Source organism: Plectropomus leopardus, chromosome 12, assembly GCF_026936395.1.
Source record: "Plectropomus leopardus strain MGB_pleo_1.0 chromosome 12, ASM2693639v1, whole genome shotgun sequence".
In the NCBI taxonomy this organism is placed as follows: Eukaryota; Metazoa; Chordata; class Actinopteri; order Perciformes; family Serranidae; genus Plectropomus; species Plectropomus leopardus.
Window position 1 is genome coordinate 15,204,659 of NC_142187.1, and position 21,582 is coordinate 15,226,240.

Sequence of the window (21,582 nt, forward strand, 5' to 3'; positions counted from 1 at the left end):
GATTTTTTTTTTAGGTTGATGGCGGTTAACCGCCGTTTTAATTGATAAAATAAATTGAAAGTTCATTTACTATTTGGTTTATTTTTTAAAAAACACATTTAGTTTTTCTATGCAAACTTGTCATTGACGCACAGACAAGAATTGTATGCCAACACAGGAGAGATGTTACCACTATCCCCCCATGGTTGTCTTCTCACGGGTCTTTGTTGCTGTCGTAGCCGGTGATTAACCGGTTCAGTTACTCACAGCCTCCTGAATTTTAAACAAAAAACACAGTGTTTGAGCACAGACTCAATAGAGAATTAAATTTATTCCTCAATAAATATATGGCCTACTCAAAATTTGATAAGAGCATTTATCTACAAACATTATTTTTAAATTTTACAACATTTTCCGTTGTGGCCAGTGAGTGGCGTAGTCTCGCGCGATCATGCTAATGAGGCGTAAATTAAAATATCAAAGGCTAGTGGGGTCAAGGGTTAAGCTTGTGCTTGATAGCCAGTTTTAATATTCCTGGAGTGAGTGTATTCATTATCACAGGTGAGTACACAGGCATAAATTAGAGAAAGATAACATGGCCCAAATCATTGTTGAAGCTATAATAGGCAACTATGCAGCCATCTGATAGCCGTGAGTTAAAATGTTGAATGTTGCTAGCTAGATGTATACTAGCTAACTCTTTAGTTTAAGCTAGCTAAACCCAGTTTCCTCAACTGTTTCAGCCCAAAAATGTAATCATATATTTTAGCATTTTATTGTGAGATGCTTGCCCACATCACTAATACAGTTTCATACATCTTTGTTTTGCAGGTGGACTACTTATAGAGCATTCAATTCTGTTGTATCTATAAGTGGTTAAAAGCTAAAGCTAACTATACATCAGCATGAATACTGCTAACTGCTATGAAAGCCACATTTACAGTTTTTTTGTGTCCAAAAATGTAATGTAGTTATGATTTTCAGGTGCTTTGAGTACATACACAACTTGACTGAAATGTAACTTTACTAACTGGAGGCTAGATTTGTCACAAGAGAAAAATAAAAACATGGTAAACCATGTTGTCACAGATCAAAACATTTTTTTTCAAAATATAAAACCCCAAACTTGCAGCAACAATAGCATTTTACTCTCATTTAACCTCTAAATCACCGGTCTTCAACAGGGGTCTTGCAGAGTTACTGCACGGGGGGTGTGTGTGTGAGGGGGCACCAAATTATTGTTTAATAATTTTTGAAAGAAAAAAGATAACAATAACGATATGCCCCAAATTAAAATCTGCATAAAAATGTGCATTAACACAAATTCAACATGAAATTGACAAAGATAAATTGGCCTATTTATAAAACAAAAACAAATAATAATTGGCTTACTGTTACTCATGAATCCTTGTCAAATAAAAGAAGTACAAATATATACATCTATCAATAGTTATTATTTTAATAGGGGTCCCTGCTCCATCTGTCTTTCAGCTGAGGGGTCCTTAGCCTGAAAAACCCTAAAGACCCCAGCTTTTAGTATATTTAAGCCACAGATGTTATAATGTAAATACATAGCTTTATATACATTTATTATTTAGTTTTTGCATCCTACATATCTCTGATCTGTTTTTCTTTTTTAAGCCAGATGACCCCAGACAAGATCCATAGTGTTTGATTGAGCACCAAAAATCTGATGAGATGTTGGACTCAGATGACTGCACCTTGTCCCTGGACAATCTCTTTTTTGAGAGACCCATTGTCCAAAAAGTGTGAGTACAAAGACGTGGCCCATATCATTCCTCTCTCTTCTCCCTCTCAAAGCTGAATTTATGGGTTTTTCTCTGGATTGTAATTGACAGAAAGCCACTGCATCAGGAGGTCAGCCCATGGCAACTGGAAGTGCCTCCATCTTTTTCTCAGGTTCCAGCCACTCAGGATATGCAGAAGGAGGCCGAGTCTCTCTCTACACTATACAGTATGTTGTGCTCTGGATTAGGGTGAATTCCTTTTCACTTGACTTGAGTAAACTGCTCAGTATCTGGCCTTTTGAAGCTCTACTAAATTTAACTGTGTGACTCACTGACACGATAGCTTGAATAGGCTTGAAAGCTTTCCCAATTTTCCTTGGCTTGCATAAACAAACGGGGATGTGGGTCTTATGATATATTCTCATAAACACTAACTGGAATGGTAAATTTCTTGCTGTGAATTTTAAATCAACAAGCAAAATGGTCCAGCTTAAGTCATACGGAGTCACACTCAAAATTACAGCTACAAACAACTTTGTTTGATAAAACTTTCCTCTACTCCTCAATAATACAGGTTTTTCTCAGAGACGCAAGACGTTCCTGCCTTCTTTAAAAGGATCAGCTGGCCTTCAGGTTTTACCATCAAAAATCGACAGTCCTTACAATTACAACAATGACAAGATAGAGCTTGAGGAAACTCAGGGTGGCCGCAGCAGCACTAGTGAATGTGATGGCCTTTGGGGAGTTGAAGGGTTCGGGGATTACTTTTATGGTGCTGGCCAGAGTGGCAGAGCTGGAGATGAAACCCTGCAGGCCTCTGGTCATGCGGCCATCAGCAGGAGGTGTTTGTCTCTGGACGACAGCAAAAGCCCACCTCTACGGAGAAGGCAAGTGCTGGCTATTTGTCAGAAAGATGACACTTGCTTGATTGTGAATTAACGAGTGTGTGTGTTCAGACAGTCTGCCTCTGGTACATATTTTGAAAGATGAGAAGAAATCTTCACCGGGGGGCATTAACAGGTTTCTGATTTCAAAGTGTTAAACTGACAGAGATTGATATGTTGGACTGCAGGCCGTAAAAAGCAGGTCAACATGGATTTCTCTCCTTGGAGGCGGATGTAGAATATCATTTTTAAAAAATGCTTAAAATAGCAGGATTAATGTTATTCAGTTCTCTCTCTATATATATATACAGCAATGTTTTTTTTGCTGTCCAAAAATATAATGTAGTTCTGAATCACCCTTTAATCCCTCAAATTGTTGGAATCCATGAAATGCTGCTTAGTTAAGATGAAACTGCAGTATATCTTGAAAAGGACTACTGGGCAGTTCAGAGGAACTTAAAAGATGTCAAACCATCCCCCACAGATTGGGTCTTACAATAGTTTGTTCCCTCTTTTATTCTACTTTCCTCTTCTATCAATTCTTTATTCCCTCTGTATCCTCCCCTCCCTCCCACAACAGCTTGTTCAAGGTTCAGGTGTTGAACAGCGGAGGTGACACGTCAAACACAGATGACCTCAGAAGCAGCGACAGCAGCAGCCAGACAGCATCCAGACCTCAAACTTTTCTCAGTCCGGTTTCCATGGCGACAGTGCCTCCTCCTCTTCAGCCGCCACGGGCGACAGTTAGCCAGGCAGCTCCTCCTTTTTCCCCCAAGCCCCCCCTCCCATCCCCTCCTCTGGGCTCATCTGCAGCAAGTGGCCAATCCCCGCAGCAGGCGGCACATGCTGAGATGCAGGATAAGGGCACAAAGAGAGCCTTCGTTCCGCCCATGACGCCTCAGCCGCTTCGCATACAAGGTGCTGCACTGCACTGACACAATCACAGACAGGCACTGTTCCCATAAGATATGACTGGTTTACCAAATAACACTCCAATAGCCTCTGTAACGTGGTGCAGCTAATGAGCATGCCCATGTCTCGCCATGGCAGCAGCTGCCACTTTGTGTTTGGGTGTGATGAGGTGAAATGAGGTGAGCTCCCCTCATTGACCATTGCATTGTAATGCAACATGCTGGTCACTAGGTGGTGGATTGTAAAACAGTCAAAGCAGCAGACAGTAACGGAAGAGACCTTTGTAACCACATAGAGATTACGGTCATTTCTGTAGTTTGTTTACAGTAACTACAACATAATCCCTTCATTTTATACCTTACAAAATGTGAAACAGTTCATACATAATCATAACATCAAGGTGGAGTGAGTGGAATTAGTGAGACTGAGAATGAGCCTATGTTGTGTTTTCATTGTGCACTTTTTAGGGTCCTCTGGGTCTGGAGTTTTGCGACCAGTTTCTGAGATACGTATCCTTTTTTGTTGTTGTGCAAGTCAGCACAATTTGACAGTATTTGAGCTGTGCTAGAATGCCTGGAATGCAATAACACAAGTAATGCAGTTAGATTTCCTGAACCACGCTAACACAGCAGCAAAGTTCAGATCCGTCTTCAGCGACTTCCCCTTTTTTAACTACGTTCAGTCCAAAGCACTGGATGATGTAAGCACTCTTTGAAAGCCTTTATAAACAGAATGCTGAAGATAATGGATAACATGAGCATTTTTTTTGTTATATCTGTTGGATGTGACATGTGACTGTCTCTCCGAGAGTGCATTTATGTTTGGGATTGTTCACAGGTTCTTTACACAGGTAAAAACTATGTGGCATGTGCTCCCACTGGATCTGGTAAAACAGTGCTGTTTGAGCTGGCCATCATTCGTCTGTTAATGGAAACCTCAGAGCCGTGGAGAGATGTCAAAGCTGTCTACAGTGAGCATAATATTAAATATAAATACACAAATAAAGCTCCAGTTTGTGTAGATTTGCTCTATAGTAATTATTTCACAAAATATATTGCATTTAATCTATAAAGTTGTACTTTCCAGTCTCAATATCAGAGGAGATTATTCCTACCCAGAAGAACTCCCAAAGATGTTATATTTTCTAAACTTTTAAAAAGACAGTTCTTAAAATCAAAACTACATACATTTCCTCATATTTGTAGTGCTATTTATCAATCCAGAGATTTCTGCCTTCCCTCTGACATGATGGAACTAGAACTAGAACTAAAAATAAAGAAAAATGATATTTGGAAAAACTCAACAGCAATGACTCTTTACAGAAATCATGACTCTGTTATTCACAATAATCCACAGACCTTGTTGTAAGCAGTTTATTCCAGGAACTATTTCCTTTCTACTGAACTACACCCACCAACTATCAGTTGCATGTAATCATGCATGAGAGACTCAAACCGTGACAGTGTCAGATGTGTTAATTGAGTCCTCCTCACTTGAGCTATAACATCAGCGGAAAAATATGCATTTTTGATTTTGGGGTGGACTGTCCCTTCAAGACTTAAAAAATGAACATACACTCATTGAAAACATAAAATTCAGATCTGGCATTACTTTAGTAAATACACTTTGTCAATGTGAACAAAGCTTGTGCTGTATCAAAATTCGTGCAGGAGGAAGAAATCCTATAACCAATGAAATACAGCTTAAACAAAGTCAGTGAAGAGCAATAATGGTTCAAAGTAGTACGCCTGACTGGACCGGATCTTTGAACATTTTTCTTCTTACTTGCCTTGTGTACCTTTGCCTTGTGTTTTGATTTTTCATTCAGTTATAGATTTAGGGTGTTTCTCTGGTACAATGAACTGTCTTGTAAAAAGATTCACTGTTTGTTCTTGCCAGTGGCCCCCATCAAAGCTCTCTGCAGTCAGTGCTTTGAGAGCTGGAAGAAAAAGTTTGGTCCTCTGGGGCTGAGCTGTAAGGAGCTGACGGGTGACACAGAGATTGATGACTTCTTTGAGATTCAGGACTCCCACATCATCCTGACCACGCCTGTGTGTGACACAATGCTGCATCTCAATTAAACAAATGCAGCTAAAAATGAAGGGAGACGAAAGATAAGAATCAAAAGTGAATTTGCAGTTTGAAGTTTCACTCGAATACGTAATGTTGTATTTAACTTTTTTACAGGAAAAGTGGGACAGCATGACAAGAAAATGGAAGAACAACTGTCTGTTGCAGCTTGTCAGGCTCTTCCTCATTGATGAGGTCAGATATTTTGTTCACAGGCCCATTTTACAGCATTTGTAGTGTCTCATAATCTCATAAAAAAGATGTATTGTCTACAGTGTATTTTATTTTATCCAGAATGCATGATTGCACATCATTAGCCTCTGCCCTCAGCACTTTATTTCACTTGAGGTCAGCCATTAAAAATTTATAGTACATGTTTTTCTTGGCCTATGTGTTATGAGAGTGCATATAACTGGTTTATCTGGTTCTTCCAGACCGAGATCCACCTTTTCATTAGAGATAAAAGTACGGCTGCCTGTCGTCATATTTAATGACATTATTAAACTAAAAAAAAGGAAAAATCCTTCATTTGCAAATTAATTGGATCAAATAAGTAAGCCATTTTTAAAAAAAAATAAATCAACTTTTTAAAATGAATATAACATGTCAGTTTCATCAGCAAAGATACCGTCCAGTTAATACAGGTGCCTTGCCTCCCTTTGTGTGCGTCAGCTAGCAGGAGAGCAAACTATGTTTTACTGCAGTGAAAATGTTGTTTAAAGGCTAAATGCCAAAAATATGGATTTATACTGAGTATTTCATTAGGTAAAAATGTTGTGAATGTTGAAAATTATTACTTTTTTTCCCAATAATTTTGACTTTGGGACTTCACAACATTCAGGAGTTATTGGAAATGGTAAGCTCAAACAAATCTTAAACAATCCTACCCAGCCACCACTGGCATCTAATTCCATTCTTTTCTATTATTCTCTATTATACTGGTAATATTGGTGTAGCCTAAGATGTTTCTAAAACCAACTGTAAGGTGACAGTTGCACATTTTGTTCCTCCAGGTCCATGTGGTGAAGGATGCGACCCGTGGTGCCACGTTGGAGGTTGTGGTGAGCAGGATGAAGGCCGTACATGCCTACAGAACGGCACAGAATCCTGACACGGGCCTCTCTATGAGGTTTGTGGCTGTCTCAGCCACCATACCCAACATTTCTGACGTAAGTGGCTGAGAGAGAAAGTCAGTGATCTTTCAGAATGATACATTCAGAGATAAATCAGGTAATGGGAGTTATTTTGTAATAAAAATGCTGTGCAGGCATTATTGGTAGCTGTTTAGAAACAGAATTGCCAGTGAAAGTGAAAGCCAACTCTAGACTGGCGTTTTGCCTCGCTGTATTTCCTTTTTTCTGCACTGTGTCAGTGATATTTGTCGCTTCCTCTTGGATGTGTGCTGCAGTCTGGCACCTGGCCGCTACCTTTTTCTGTAAAGTCCTGACCTGAGTGCTGTACCCAGGAATGTTCCTATCACAGCAAAATAAGAAGAAAATAAGAAAATCCAGGCAGCATGCAGAGTCTCTGCAGATAAATACACAGCCACACACTTCTAGTGGCTCATGATTAAGAAGGATTACTTTTGTATGAGTCTAGAATTTTTTTTAAGTAAAATCCTGCATGATTCATTTTTAATTAAGAAAAAAAGTATAAAAATAGCTTATAAATTAAAAAAGGCACTTCACTGACTCACTGCCCTGTAATGTGTCTCTCGTGTTAATGAGTAATAGGATTGTTTTGTCTGCTGTGTTTTTAGATAGCAGACTGGCTGTCTAATGAGAGCGGTCCAGCCACATATCTTGACATGGATGAGAGCCACCGTCCAGTGAAGCTGAGGAAGGTGGTGCTGGGATTCCCTTGCAACCCGAACCAAACACAGTTCAAATTTGACCTGTCGCTCAACTACAAGATGGCCAACATCATACAAACGTACTCTGACCATAAGCCTGCACTAGTGGTGGGTGGGAAAATTGGATCAAACTTTGTTTTTTTTTTCTGACTTTGTGTTTGTGTTCCTCCTTAATTTTATCATGTCAATAAACAAGATGTACAGTAATAGTTTATGAGGATAGTGAGATTTCTTCGTCTAATAATAATAATGAAATTCTGTAGTTTTGCTCTACAAGGAAAGGAGTCCAGCAGTCAGCTGCAGTTTTGGCCAAGGATGCTCGGTTTATCATGAGCATTGAGCACAAGCAAAGGTGCATCTATTACACATTCTCAAATATGCAACAGTTTTTTGAAAAACTGTATGTTCAGTTTAGTTAATTTCATTGAAAGCTTGATTTTTCTTGACTTTTTGTTTCTTTGTAATCTTTTTAGGTTGATGAAATATGCAAACTCTATTCTGGATTCAAAACTAAGAGGTGAGTCCCCTTTTGAAGCCTAAATGTCAAGACCCACCAGATACAGACCCAGTAAGGAGGTATATGCTCATATGATTGCGACTTGAATTGTAAACGGTATAAAATTATTTGGTGTTATTCTTTTGGTCCAGAGCTGGTGATGTTAGGAGTCGGTTACCACCATGCAGGAGTTGACATGTCTGATAGGAAGCTGATAGAAGAGGCCTTCACTGTTGGAGACCTGCCTGTCCTCTGTGAGACTTTTTACTATCAGAGTTTTATCCAGTGCTGTAAATGGAAAAGTGACTACATAATTGTGCAACAGGATCCTGTGTTTTCATTTTCTTTGTAACACCACAGACATAAACAGGAAAAACGAGCAGTGCAGGTTGCAACAACTGAGTCATTTCACCTGTATCATGTTGAATCACCTGTAAATGCCTGAAAGTCAAATGGCAGTCCTTGTGACATTATTTGACCTATATTAATGTGTTTGTATGCAAATAGTTATATACAGTATTTTTCTAATAGTTGTGTCGCGATACAACGGCACTGAGAATAACCGTGATAATTAAAATGAAATATTGATATCATGATATCAATAATATATACTACACGTGCGGTAATATGGTGTAAATAATCCAGTGACTGTTAGGTAACCTCTGGTTCTTCTCAGTCTTGCTTTATCTCATCCTCCAACGCCATTTGATGACCTATTCCACTATGCTCTTTTTATTCTCCTTTGTATGATATGCACCAATTGTATAATTCTTAGTATAAATAAGTAACAAATCCGACTGTGAAACCTTTATCTTTCTGAATAACTACACAATCAAGACCAAAAATGGCATTTTCATATTCACAAATTCAACACATCTTTGTTACATCATTGCTGTTTCCACATCTTCCACATCAGCTTAAAGTTCATAAAAACACCAGGTCATATGCACAACCACCAGAGGAGCACGTGAATGCACAACTGGCCTTAGCTGGTGGAGATCTCAAGTCTGTATTAACCAGTCCTCGCAGGTACATTCAGTTCTGTTTCTGCACTATGTAACCACACATTAGGGATTCTTGAACACTCAGACACTTGACCTGGTACTGGACACTAAGAAGAGTCATTTAAAAAGATTTGCTTGTCCATTTTTGCCCATCACTAGTACAGTTTCAAAATAGGCTTTTACTGTATTTCATGGACAGTAATTGTTTGCCTGTGGTCTGTTTTCTTAATATCATAGTTACCACCAGGACTCTGGCCATGGGGGTGAACCTGCCAGCTCATCTGGTGGTAATCAAATCTACCATGCAGTATGTGTCAGGCTCCTGTGAGGAGTACAGCGAGGCAGACTTGCTGCAGATGATAGGCCGAGCTGGGAGACCACAAGTAATTGCAGAATTGCAGTGAAACACTTTATGATTATTTTTCTTGCTGTACCTCTCTTGGTGCAACATCACAAAGGAAGGAACAGATTTATGCATGTTTTCGCTGGCACTGTATAACATTTCTCTACATTGATGTTTGAAAGTGTACCATTAACTTGGAAGCTGTTATAGCAAAAACATTTGTTTGAATACATGAAATGGAGTAAGAAAGATAGAAAGAGTTAGTTGTAGTATGATGCACAAATTAAATACCAACTTTTGTTTCTTCTTACTCTAGTTTGACACGTCAGCGACTGCAGTGATCATGACCAAGATCCAAACCAAAGACAAGTACATGACGCTCATGAATGGGGTGGAAATTATTGAAAGCAGGTATTACAGCTCGGTTACTGTCTCTCTGTTTTCCTCTGACTCTTGCTCTCTCACAGGAGAGACATTGTACAGTAGTACATAAGGTAACTGTATACTTCCCTTCTCCAGCTTACACAGTCACCTGATGGAGCACCTGAATGCTGAGATTGTTCTCCAAACCATCAGTGATGTCAACATGGCTCTGGACTGGATACGCTCCACCCTGCTCTACATCAGAGCCCTCAAGAACCCCACATACTACGGTTAGAGCTCAAAAACACAAACACACAGAGCATGATCTGTATCAGTGCTCAGACTCTTTGTCATGACTGTGTGTTAAATGACTCAGTGTAGTGTGCCTCAACTCCAATTTCAGGTTTCTCTGCTGACTTAGACAGATATGGAATTGAGGCAAAACTGCAAGGTGGGCCACAACTGTTTTTATACCTTTTGAAGTCACTAAATAAGTGTGTTGCAATTAGGGAAATACTCAATTAAGGGGAAGTGGGGCTGTATGAGGTATTTATCCATAGTCATTGATGTCAGTCCACAAGGGCTGGGGGAAATGGGGTGGAAATTATATTGCAATATTTTTAGTCTATATTTTGATGCGCAATATAAAGTATATCTCCTCAAAAGCATTTAATTAATGCCAGAGCTGGGAGACAGGATCGAACATTACTTTTACTTTTCTTAAAAACTTAAGTAGAACTGTCTGACAAGTTAGGGAAAGTATCTATTTTTTTGTAAAGCAACCTTTAAAATCAGGAAAAAAAATACCATTTATTCCACAATATAATATCTTTATATTACTGAGTCCTACACTCTGCATGCCCCCAGTTTTGAAAACAAGGCAGCAGTACAGACGCAGAAGCTGAGCATTGTACTGTGGACGGGGCAGCAACAAAATGTATTTTAGCCACATAAAAAAGCCCACCTAAAAATCGGCATCAGTTTATGTTGACACTATACTGAGAATATTTTCACCGCTTTTCACCCATTCTGATGGGGAACTGAAGCCTTTATATCCATCTGTGCACTTCTGAAATCTACCAGACATTGCAGAACACGGGAGCTGCTGGTCTACCTCTACCTTGACTGGATTGTTTGCTTGTGTTATTGTGTGACTTTTGTGAATCCAAACTAACTCTTTAAACCACCAAAGTCACACAACATCCTAAAGAAACTAACTGATCAAAGAAGCTGTAGACCAGCAGCTCCCATGTTGTGCAGGTAAAATGACTATTTTTGTCAAAGGAGTTTGACAGCGGTGAAGAGAGTCATGTAACAGCATCAGTTTCCTGCAAGAAAGGGCTGTCTGAGGGCAGACACTTAAACTGATATTGTTTCTTTTATGTGAGCTCTTTTTAAGGGGCTAAAATACATTTTGCTGCTGCACCCAACCATAAAGTATATTGCTTAGCTTCAGAGATGCTGACGACATCTACTGTAGGTAATACACTGACTATTGACAACCCCGCTTAATAAATCTGAACAAACCATCTAGTATATTAAAATAATTAACTGAAGCAATTTGAAATCTAAGCTATGCTGTTAGGTACCCTTTTGCACATTACTTACACTCTTGTAGTTCAAGGTGATTGCTGCTTCCTCTCTCACAGAACTGTGTCTGAAGAACCTCAACTCTCTGTCCTCCATTGGTCTGATCGACATGGATGAGGACATCAACATCAAACCAACAGGTAGAGAGGAAATTAATTTAAATGGCTAGCAAAATGTTCAGTGTGCTTGTTTGATGACATCTGCACCTTTATCCAAAAACTTCTTTTGTCACCTGAGCCTTAAAGTTTGTTTTTGTCACCCGCAGAGGGCGGCAGGTTGATGGCTAGGTACTGTGTTGCCTTTGACACCATGAAACAGTTCAGCAAAGTGGCTGGCACTGAGAACCTGTTTGACCTGGTAGGTTTCCTGATAAAACTGCATGACAAAGTATTTGATTGAAATGCAGATATGGTGACATAAAGGGACCTTTTGAAACAATCTACAGCACATGGTTTAAAGTTCATTATTCAAGTGCATTTAGAGCGTGTCTTTATAGCAACTCCAGTTTTACTAGTTAAATGGCGCATAATCTGGGGCCAAAGTAAGGTGGAAGGGACAAAGGAGTTATTTTAGTCAATGAAATAATAATAGGTGTGTTCTGGGTGTAACATAAACTCAAACAATCAGAGTGTCATCTGCCATTCTCTTTAAAATTACCTGGCATATTGCTAATTACATGGAAAATTCGCCTCATTGCAGAAGCGAGTGGTTGTCTGCTGGGAGTAATGCTGTAAAAGCAGAAATGTCACAGCAGCAAATATTGTGGGTCATTTAACAGCAAAACAAAAAAAATGTAGCTATAAATTTGACGGATGAGACAGAACTAAACTTTTGGCTTCTGAAATATCAGTGATGTTATGCTGCTCCTTGTGTGTAAATGTGCACAGCGTCTGTCATAGTGGAGAGTTGGACAGCAGCTCTGCAGCTCTGCCCTGCTCTGCTCTCTGCCATGTTTACATTTTAGAGAATGTGATTAATATTTTCTTCATTAATGATGTATTATTTCAGCCAACAGCAGCCCTTTCTGCCCACATCTGTGTGTATAAAAAACAACGTGCACACACTGTGAGCCCCTTTATGTAGGCGCATCCTACTATCTGAATAATGTGCTCTTTAAAAAGTAGGAAAATACTGCACCATTCTGACTCTATACCAGGTTTTTGTTGGTCAGCAGCATAATCGCTTCCTGCTGCCTCACAACAGCAATACAGCAACAAAGCTACTGAGGGCACAGATGGGATCAATTCCCTTAAGTACTTTCACAGCACTGGCCATGAAAATGACAGTTACATCAATCCGTAAGTCGTGATTTAAGCTGTATTGTTCGCCACTTTGTGTCAGGTGCAAGATAGGACACTTTGTGTTGTTAGGCTGTTTGCTGCAAAAGAAAGTGTTTTTAATTATCACAGTAAAAAAATATGTCTTCAACTTCAACTGAGATCAAAAGTGACTATATATGTACAGATTGAGTTGGTGTCGAAGAGCAAAGAGTTCAGTGACATTCAGTTGAGGATGAATGAGAAGAGACACCTGAACACCTTCAACAGGGACAAGAACAGGATCACCATCAGGTCAGACACATTTATAGGACTGACAATTGCATATACTGTATCATACTTCCTGCTTTCAAATGCATAATGGTGGATGTAGACACAATCCGATATAAATAAGATGTTTCTGTAATTTTTCCAGGTTTCCCATTGATGGAAAGATCAGAACCAGTGAGATGAAAGTAAACTGGTAGGTTTACTGTTTGTATTTTCTCTGTGGAAAAGCAGAATTGCAAAAAAAGGAACTGTGTATTATGAATTTTATCACAGAATGTGTGTTATGGATTTCTTATCAACTGTCCTCTAAAGAAATGTGTTTACTGTCAGTGGTGGAATATAAAGTATATTTACTCAAGTCCTATACTTAGGTACCAATTTGATTCACGTGTACTTTACTTGGGTCTGCTCTTTGCATGCCCCTTTATATATTTGCTCCAGTACATTACAGAGATTAACATTATACTTTTACTTTATTACATATCTCTAAAAGCTTTAGTTACTAGTTACTTGACTAATTGAGATTTTTGTATAAAAAAGCACACAAAAAGTTGATAGAATATGATGTTTGTTATAAATTCAACTATCTAACCAATAATACCAGTACGGCTAAGAAAAATTAGCTGATGAATCAATTAGATGATTAAAGAAAATTAGCTGCAATTATTTTTGATAAATATTTAAGTTGTTTTCCAATTTATTATTTAAATTTTTGAGTTTTTTTGAGTGTTTTTTTTAATTTTTACTTTTAATACATTTCCCTGGTTAAACTTACTTTTAGTTAAGTAATATTTTCAATGTAGGACTTCCATTTGTAGTGAGCGTAGAAGTGTAGAAGTATTTTTTACAGTGTTGTATAAGTACTTTTACTTGAGTAAACGATCTGAATACTTCTGTTTATTTCCTTGTCTGTAGCTTGATTCAGGCTTATTTGGGTTCCATCTCAATTCAAGACTTTGGACTGTCACAGGACACAGCAAAGATCTTCAGGATCGGGATACGTGTCAGCAAATGTATGTTGAGTAAATCAGGGATAAGAAATACACTAAGTGATCTCTGTTTAATGTATTTTGTAACTTTGATATTTTCCTCCTAATCAGGCCTTTCAGAGTTTCTGAGTCACCAATCCAAGATGGGTTTCTCTGCTCTGCTCAACTCTCTGATCCTGGCGAAGTGCTTCAGAGCCAAGCTTTGGGAAAACTCACCCTATGTTTCCAGACAGCTGGAGAAGATAGGTGTATACACAGAGCTTATTGTAGCATAAAAATGTAGCTCGGAAATTAGGAAAAATCTTAATGTTAGGTACCACATAATAATCAATAAAACAAACATCCTCTCTATGAGATGTACATGCAGTTTCAAACTAAATGTCAACATTTGTTAATAATGTGTGTGTGTTTGTGGGTGGGTGGGTGTGGGTTTCTTTTCAGGCCAGACCCTGTCTACTGCCATGGTGAATGCTGGACTCACCACGTTCAGCAAAATAGAGCAAACCCACGCCAGGGAGGTCGAGCTGGTCAGTCTTCATAATAAATAAAAGGGAAACACAGCATTCGATTTAACTGTGATCACCAAATGTCATTGCTTTTGTTAAAGGGACAGTTCACTCCAAACTCAAAAATTCATATTCTTCCTCTTAATTGTAGTGTTATTTATCAATCTAGTTTCGGTGTGAGTTGCTGAGTCATGGAGATGTTAGCCTTGTTTTGAGCAGTTTTGTGCAGTGTGCATCTACTGCTAGCTCATGTAGCACCATTGAACTAGCTCACATCACAGCTCAGCCCAGGAGGACAACATTGATGTTTACATCCCTTGCTGTCATGAACACTGGCTACTCAGCCATGAGTGGATGCATTCGTCCTTCTGTGCTGTTATACTGTTGGTGGGTGTAGTTAGGTAACAAGAAAAAAGTTCTTACATGAAACTGCTCACAACAAGGTCTGTGGATTATCTTAAGTCAATGTATATTTTGGCACTTGGAGCACCACAAGCCTAGTGCCATTGATCTCCATTATATTGGAGAGAAGGAAGACGTCTCTATGGCCGATATCTCCAACACTCTACAACTTACAGCAAAACAATTTAGATCGATAAACAGCACCACACGTAACAGGAAAATATGTACTTTTGATTTTTGGGTTATACTGACCTTTTTATCACTGTCAAAAAAATCAAGTTAACATCGTTCATTTTTGCAACAACAGAAATCATATTCAAATCATATTTCTAACTTTATTCTAACTTTTTTTCATTTTATTCAGATTCTTAACAGACATCCACCATTCGGAAACCAAATCAGAGAATCTGTCATACATCTTCCGAAGTATGAAGTTACTTTGGAGCAGGTAAAAGATTTTGCTGTTTTATCATCAAAAACACAAACGTGTTAATTTATGTCTTATAATAGAGTTTTCACTTTTTTTTAGAATTTGAAACTATCATTGTGGTTTCGTTTGACAGCTCTCTTACTCTGAGTGAAGTTGTATCTGAGTGAAGTTGTATCTGTATTTTGCAGCTTCCGAGGTATAGCTGCGCTACAGCGGAGATTGTGGTGAAGGTGAACCTTAAAAACCAAGCACAGCTGCTGTTCAGGAGAACAGCTCCGGACCACCACTATGTCTCTCTGATTATTGGGAACTCTGACAACACCGTGGTCTTCCTACAGAAACTGACGTGAGAAAAACCAGAAACAGTCGCCAGTCTCCCAACAATTTTCTGTTGTCTTCACTCTTCCACTTAATCTCCCTTCTTCTATAATTCTGTCACTCAATCTGAACACAGACCTTCACTGTTATATACAATAAGACAGAACCTAAATAATGTATAGTATATTGATTTCAGCAGGCATCCTCTTGTTTATGTTCCAGGGACTCGGTGCTGTTGAAGTGTGGTAGCTGGTCGAAGAAGATTGAAGTGGCAAAGGCCTCAAAAGGCGAGGAAATCGTTGTCAACCTCATCAGCTCACAATACGGTAAACCATGGATATACCTTTGCAGTTAGCACAGAAATATATCCACATCAGAGTTATTATAGTTTTTGTATTTTTCATTTGTTCATATTTTTATTTTTGTTTTTAATTTTGTTATGTTTAGGTTGGTTTCCAGAGTCTGTTTGCTTGTTTCAGATTGTTTTTATAATTTTAAAATGTTTGTATGTAACACCTATATTATACAAATGCACGTCCTAAATATTTAAAGGGATCAATGCAGCACTGTTGTTGAGCTAAGACATCTCTTAGCTCGCAGTTTAATTGTGTCAAGCTAATTGAGGCAATTATTCAATTTATATATATATATATATATATATATATATATATATATATATATATATATATATATATATATATATATATATATATATATATATAATAAAACTGAATATTGTAATAAATCTTACATTTTTTCTGTATGAAAAGCTAGTTCTGACCAAAATGTTTACACATTGGCCTTTTCCTCTCCTGTAGTGGGCCTGGACATCCAACAGAAATTCAGCGTCTACTACTCTGGAGCCAGGAGGTTTGGAACTGATATCCCATACAACATGCCATATGATCCTACTAGGCAGAGACCGCAGCAGTCTGCACTGAGCCCACAGTCTGCAGCTCAAGCTGCAACTCAGAGAGAAAATGTCACGACCACTACAGACCAAGGCACTACACTGTTGCTTTTTATTTTGTTTACAATGAAATATAAAATTGTATATATCGATATCATATTTTTTGAAAGGCAGGTTGATATTTGAAATGTTTTTTTAATCTATTCAAATGTTACAACTTCATAATCAGATTCAGGTAATAAAAGACAGTGCAACCACTTCTGTAAGAATAAGGATCTCTGTGGCCACGACTGCTGTGAGTACAATCACTACAGTACAATCATCTGTCTTTGAGAACCTGTGTATTATTGTGGCTCATAAGATTATCGAGGTCCTCTCTTTGCCCTCAAGGTAAAGTAGGTGTAACTGTGGCACGGAAGAGGTCAGCAAATCAAGAATCCAGTTTCTCTTCCTACTTGAAAGACCTGAGGAGCAGGTGTAACACACTCGCCGAGACTCCTGTCAAACGACTCAAGGTAAGGATGAAAATGCTGATTTTTTGAGTCTCTGCAAGCCTGCATGTATACTCTTAAAGAAATATTTCAGCCCCCACACGACACGTTTTACATTGAATTTGTGAAGAAACATTTATGCTCTCTTCAAAGCCAGATGCCTTTGACAAAAACCAACCACTTTAATTTGGAGGCATGCAAAAAAAGAGCTACTTTACGAATTTAACATAAATTGGATAGTATTTTTTATACTTATATTTTATGAGTGGATTAAAAGAGCATTTTTCTGTGTTACAGATCTTAATAAGTCTGTGTTTGTTGTTGTGCTTTATTTTCTCAGATGAAAATTATTGAGGAGTCTGCGTCTGTCAACATGCAGGAGTTTGCTTACAAAACCAAAGAGAGGCTACCTGCTGGTTCCTGGCATTCAAAGTTATACTGACATTTTACATTTACTTTGATTCATAAGTATAAATATAAAAATATGTTCCTAAACAACTGCTGCAAATGAGATCCTGCAAAAAGTGTGACAATAAAATGGAATTAGAGTCAATGTAAATTTGAAGGTCAATTGCTGAATTATATTCATGTCCTCATTTATTTGATGAAGGTATGGAGGAAGTCACTATGAAGCGTCAATTAGACCTCATGCAGAGACTGTGGATCTGACAGGAGAAGACTGTGTTCACCTGCCAGACATAGTTCATCTGGATGCCGACAATGGTAAACCAGTTAAAGACTCTCAGCTCAACACATTCCCCAACATTGCAGGTTTTAACAATTGCATGATCTGTGACTGTATTTTCTGTGTTGTACTCAGATTATGATGACTTTGTGGAGGACATGCACATGATGATGGAAGAGCCGGTCCAAACACCTGCTGCGTCTCATGCTCACCATCAAAGTATTGTTAAACACCTCAAACTCAGTATGAGACAGGCCATATTGGTGGTTCTGCATGTTTCAGCCCATAAATTACAAATTTAATACACTTTACAGACTGCCAGTTAGTTAGTTAGTTTGTAGGAAAAAAATCTGTAAAGGTATGAATACAGTGAATATATACACAATGAACAGTATTAACGGATTATGAATACTTTAGATATATACAGTACTAAAGTAACAGTGCAGATAAGTATAAGAAATAGTACAACAAGTGTAAGTGCAAATCATGCAATTAAACAACATTAAATAGAATAACAATAGGAGGCAACAATAATCAGGAATGTATAATATACACATTGGTTTATATAAATACTCTATAGGTCATTATGTACAGTGTGTGCAGTACAGATATTTGGGTTGGTTTTTCTCTGGCCACAGACTTTTAATTTGAGGAGCAGAGCATCCGTGAATTTACCAACAAAGAGAGAAACAATGTGATATTGACACAAAACAACAATCTGTGCCTGAAAGAAATACAAAAAACATCAATAATCTGAAGGAATATATCAAAAAAAAATATTCATTACTTAAAGTATCGAAAAAGTTGTAAAAGTATAACCCTGAAAAGGAGGAGTAATAATAATATGACTTCAATTTCATATACTAAATTTAATGGCAATTTGTTTGTAGACATAATTCAAGTTGAGGGACCGTGTGTGTGTGAGACATAAAATATGTCACTGCAGGGCATAAAGGAGGTGTGCTCACTGTATGCTCCACATAAATAGTTAATATCTTTTTTTCCTAATTAAGGCTATGTTTCCATTTACAATCTTGTTGATCAAAACATTGCCTAAATAAAAGAAGAAGAGTATATATATAAAAATATATATACTTCAAGTACACAAAACTTAATACACCCCACTGATTTGAGGGAGTAAGAATTGCAACTTTATATGTAGCAAAAGGCAGATAAAGCAAAATGAATTAAGCTTGTTTAAGAAAGTGAAAAAAAATCATTGAGATAGTTATTGATATTTCAATATTATTTGACCAAGAGTATTGTCCATGTGAGGCATGTTCCCGCTCACGTTTGTAGTTAAATGGATTAAAACATGCAAAGAAACCAGTTATAGTAGTTAAAAATTCTCATGGAGATACTTTTTTTTTGTCAGATTGAAAGCAACAACACCCACATTACATGTGATGGTGTATTCATCCTTTTTATTAAATTCATCTGTGTTTAGGTTCCTCGGTGTGGATTAACCGAGGAATGGGTGTTGCTGTGAGTCAGAACCATAAACCGTTTCTAAATCAGATCAATACAACCAACTCAGCTCAGTCAAAGACGTCTGCTGCGGTGTCAAACCAGGGCGCTTCATCCTCACACATACCAACCGTCAGCTTTGACCTTGGAAATGAATGGGACGACTTTGATGACGAGAACTTGGTGAATGCCAGCGAGACATCGGTGACCTCATGCTCAACTGATGTTAGACCTCAAGTTCAGCAGTCTGTTGACTGCAGCCTGCCAGGTGGAGAAAAGAGTGAGTTACATTAAATTTAGGAGATAAAGGAGGAAGATACTTTTTAATTTTGTCAGCTTTTCATACATCTTGTTAAGACGTCATTCTAAGACACATATGGTCATGCTTTTATCATTTTTGCACACCTCACATTGATACAATTTTATTTTTATTTTATTTATTATTTTTTAATGTTTTTTTTAACCTTATTGAGCAGAAGAACATTATACATACATTATATTTTGTGTCAATTTGAATTTCCATTTATATGAAAGAATAAAATTTAATTTATGCATATTTACAGATTTAAAACAAATTATATATATTTGAGCTTTATCAAAAATAAGCTAATCTAAAAGAAAAAAGAAAATAATGAAATCAAAGAAATTAAAAGAAAAATAAACAGAAAATGACAAAGATCAAATAAATGTTTATACAATAAATAAAAGAGACATACTGTAAATTTAATTATAAGAATAGCGTCATAACTCAGATCATGTTGTAATTTGGATTATGTAATGCTTTGTTTTTAGGCTTCACTGCTACATCTGCACCAATGTTAATCTGTCACTCACAAATCAAACCCTGTATCACCACGGCCAGAACACCACTCAGGTAGGCCAGATTATTATGCTCAAATTATCTCCTATTAAACTGTGATTGTTTGTGTTAAAATATTTAAAGTCTCCTCTCAGAAAATACAGTCTTTCACTGAGGTTTTAAAATGTACTTCACACAGTAAAAACATTTGTAAAATGTTTGTGTTTTAGGTCGATTTCACCAACTCTGAGTCCTGGAATCAGAGCAGCAGGACCGTCAGTGGTCGCAGTCAAACCACAGAACAGAATCACACTCGACTGGAATAAAAAGGTCTTACATGATGTGAGTCTGTATCGTTATATAGGCCTCCTTATTTTAAACTGTTTAAATAAAGTCATGGAAACGGGATAAAATATTATGGAGAGTTAGGAGAAATTTTAGAAATGTATTGGTAATAATATGTGGAAACCCTGGCTTTATTTGCTTCTAAAATGTAGAAAAGTACACGTATAATGTATCATAAAATGGAAATACTCACGTACAAATACCTCAAAATTCTACTCAAGTACTGTACCTGAGTAAATGCACTTAGTTCCTTTCCACCATTGCCATAAGTGTTGCTCTTTTGCTGATGGGATTTTCTTACTGTGGACTGGAATATTCTATTTATTAATACCAAAATGGTTACAGACTCTTGGGTTAACTTTAATCAAAGGTGCCTGTGAACATCTTATTCTGTCGAACATCTTGGTGGTGTATGGTCAGTGGCAGATGTAACACTTGCCTCCCTTCCTCCTGTTGCAGAAACAAAGCATATTCAGAGAGGAGATCGCAGTCAGAACTCCAGAAAATCTCCCAAAGCAGACTGAGACCCATGTGGCCCCTCTTACCAGACGGTTTGATTTCTTCTCATCAATGAGCGTCCCATCCAACATCAGCTCATCTTTCAACAGAAGGTACCGGAAAATACAACTCAATACGATCGGCTTTCCTCAGTACATAATGAAAACAGTCTTATATTAAATGAACTTTGAGAAAGTATACTTTCTTCATGATTCCCCTCTTTTATTATATTTATATTTTCTTTATATTTAGCACCAACTGCAAAGAAGAGGAAGCTTTCCTTGGGATATTTGATGGTATATTTTAGAAATAGTCTATCAATGACATAAATATGTTAATTTCTCAAAGTGTCTTCTTTATGTTTATGTTAATATTTTGTTAACTGGTGAGCTTTACATGCATAGTTGTTGACTGTTTTAAAGTCATGGTGTTACATTTTCATGTTGTAAATGAAACAAATTGATGCTAATGTTACAATTGTTACTAATCTAATTTATTTATCTATTTAATAAAGTATGTGTTTACTGGATGATGCAGTGCAGTCTTTGGGGAGTAAATCAGCTTGTAGTTTAATTAGAGGCTTTGTGATGGTTGTCAGATATGTTAGCGGTGTAAATTAGGGCAATTTAATTAGTAATTAAATTAACTAATTTTTAAAAAAATTTTTTTATTGATGAATCTGCCCATTGTGTTCTCAATTAACTTTTACTAACGTTTTGTTGATAAAATGACAGAAAGTAGTGTAACATCTCTGTAATTTCCCAGAGCCCAAAATTAGATCTTCAGATGATGTTTTATCAGACCAGCAGTCTAAAAACCAAATCTTTTCAGGTTATTGTAAACTTAAACAAATATTCAAATTTCAAAATAGTTGCCAATTGATTTTCTGTTGGTCTACTGATTGATAGATGACTGGTCTTTAAAGCTATAGTGTAAATAGATAAGAGGTGTACC

At 37.4% G+C, this 21,582-nt stretch overlaps 1 protein-coding gene across 10 annotated transcripts in view; it reads left to right on the forward strand.

The window, feature by feature from the left end:
* The window catches only part of hfm1 (helicase for meiosis 1), a 43,377-nt gene extending 22,220 nt beyond the window's left edge, over positions 1 to 21,157 (forward strand). Inside the window, exons 2-40 of one of the 10 annotated variants that reach the window (XM_088085234.1) lie at positions 1,625 to 1,748; positions 1,839 to 1,954; positions 2,302 to 2,614; positions 3,192 to 3,529; positions 3,991 to 4,032; positions 4,153 to 4,223; positions 4,361 to 4,493; positions 5,423 to 5,574; positions 5,711 to 5,788; positions 6,607 to 6,762; positions 7,353 to 7,553; positions 7,709 to 7,797; positions 7,919 to 7,962; positions 8,094 to 8,195; positions 9,183 to 9,328; positions 9,605 to 9,699; positions 9,808 to 9,941; positions 10,055 to 10,102; positions 11,301 to 11,381; positions 11,507 to 11,598; positions 12,706 to 12,812; positions 12,934 to 12,981; positions 13,704 to 13,801; positions 13,889 to 14,023; positions 14,219 to 14,304; positions 15,050 to 15,133; positions 15,304 to 15,461; positions 15,656 to 15,759; positions 16,252 to 16,437; positions 16,573 to 16,638; positions 16,734 to 16,858; positions 17,175 to 17,266; positions 17,445 to 17,557; positions 17,655 to 17,738; positions 18,967 to 19,266; positions 19,779 to 19,860; positions 20,016 to 20,127; positions 20,590 to 20,741; positions 20,881 to 21,157. In XM_088085234.1, coding sequence (XP_087941360.1) covers positions 1,678 to 1,748; positions 1,839 to 1,954; positions 2,302 to 2,614; positions 3,192 to 3,529; positions 3,991 to 4,032; positions 4,153 to 4,223; positions 4,361 to 4,493; positions 5,423 to 5,574; positions 5,711 to 5,788; positions 6,607 to 6,762; positions 7,353 to 7,553; positions 7,709 to 7,797; positions 7,919 to 7,962; positions 8,094 to 8,195; positions 9,183 to 9,328; positions 9,605 to 9,699; positions 9,808 to 9,941; positions 10,055 to 10,102; positions 11,301 to 11,381; positions 11,507 to 11,598; positions 12,706 to 12,812; positions 12,934 to 12,981; positions 13,704 to 13,801; positions 13,889 to 14,023; positions 14,219 to 14,304; positions 15,050 to 15,133; positions 15,304 to 15,461; positions 15,656 to 15,759; positions 16,252 to 16,437; positions 16,573 to 16,638; positions 16,734 to 16,858; positions 17,175 to 17,266; positions 17,445 to 17,557; positions 17,655 to 17,738; positions 18,967 to 19,266; positions 19,779 to 19,860; positions 20,016 to 20,127; positions 20,590 to 20,741; positions 20,881 to 20,935 — 4,689 coding nt within the window. In that variant the 5' untranslated portion in view covers positions 1,625 to 1,677 and the 3' untranslated portion in view covers positions 20,936 to 21,157. The other 9 variants (XM_088085236.1, XM_088085239.1, XM_088085232.1 and 6 more) reach the window with 9 other exon arrangements.
* The last annotated feature ends 425 nt before the right edge of the window (positions 21,158 to 21,582 follow it).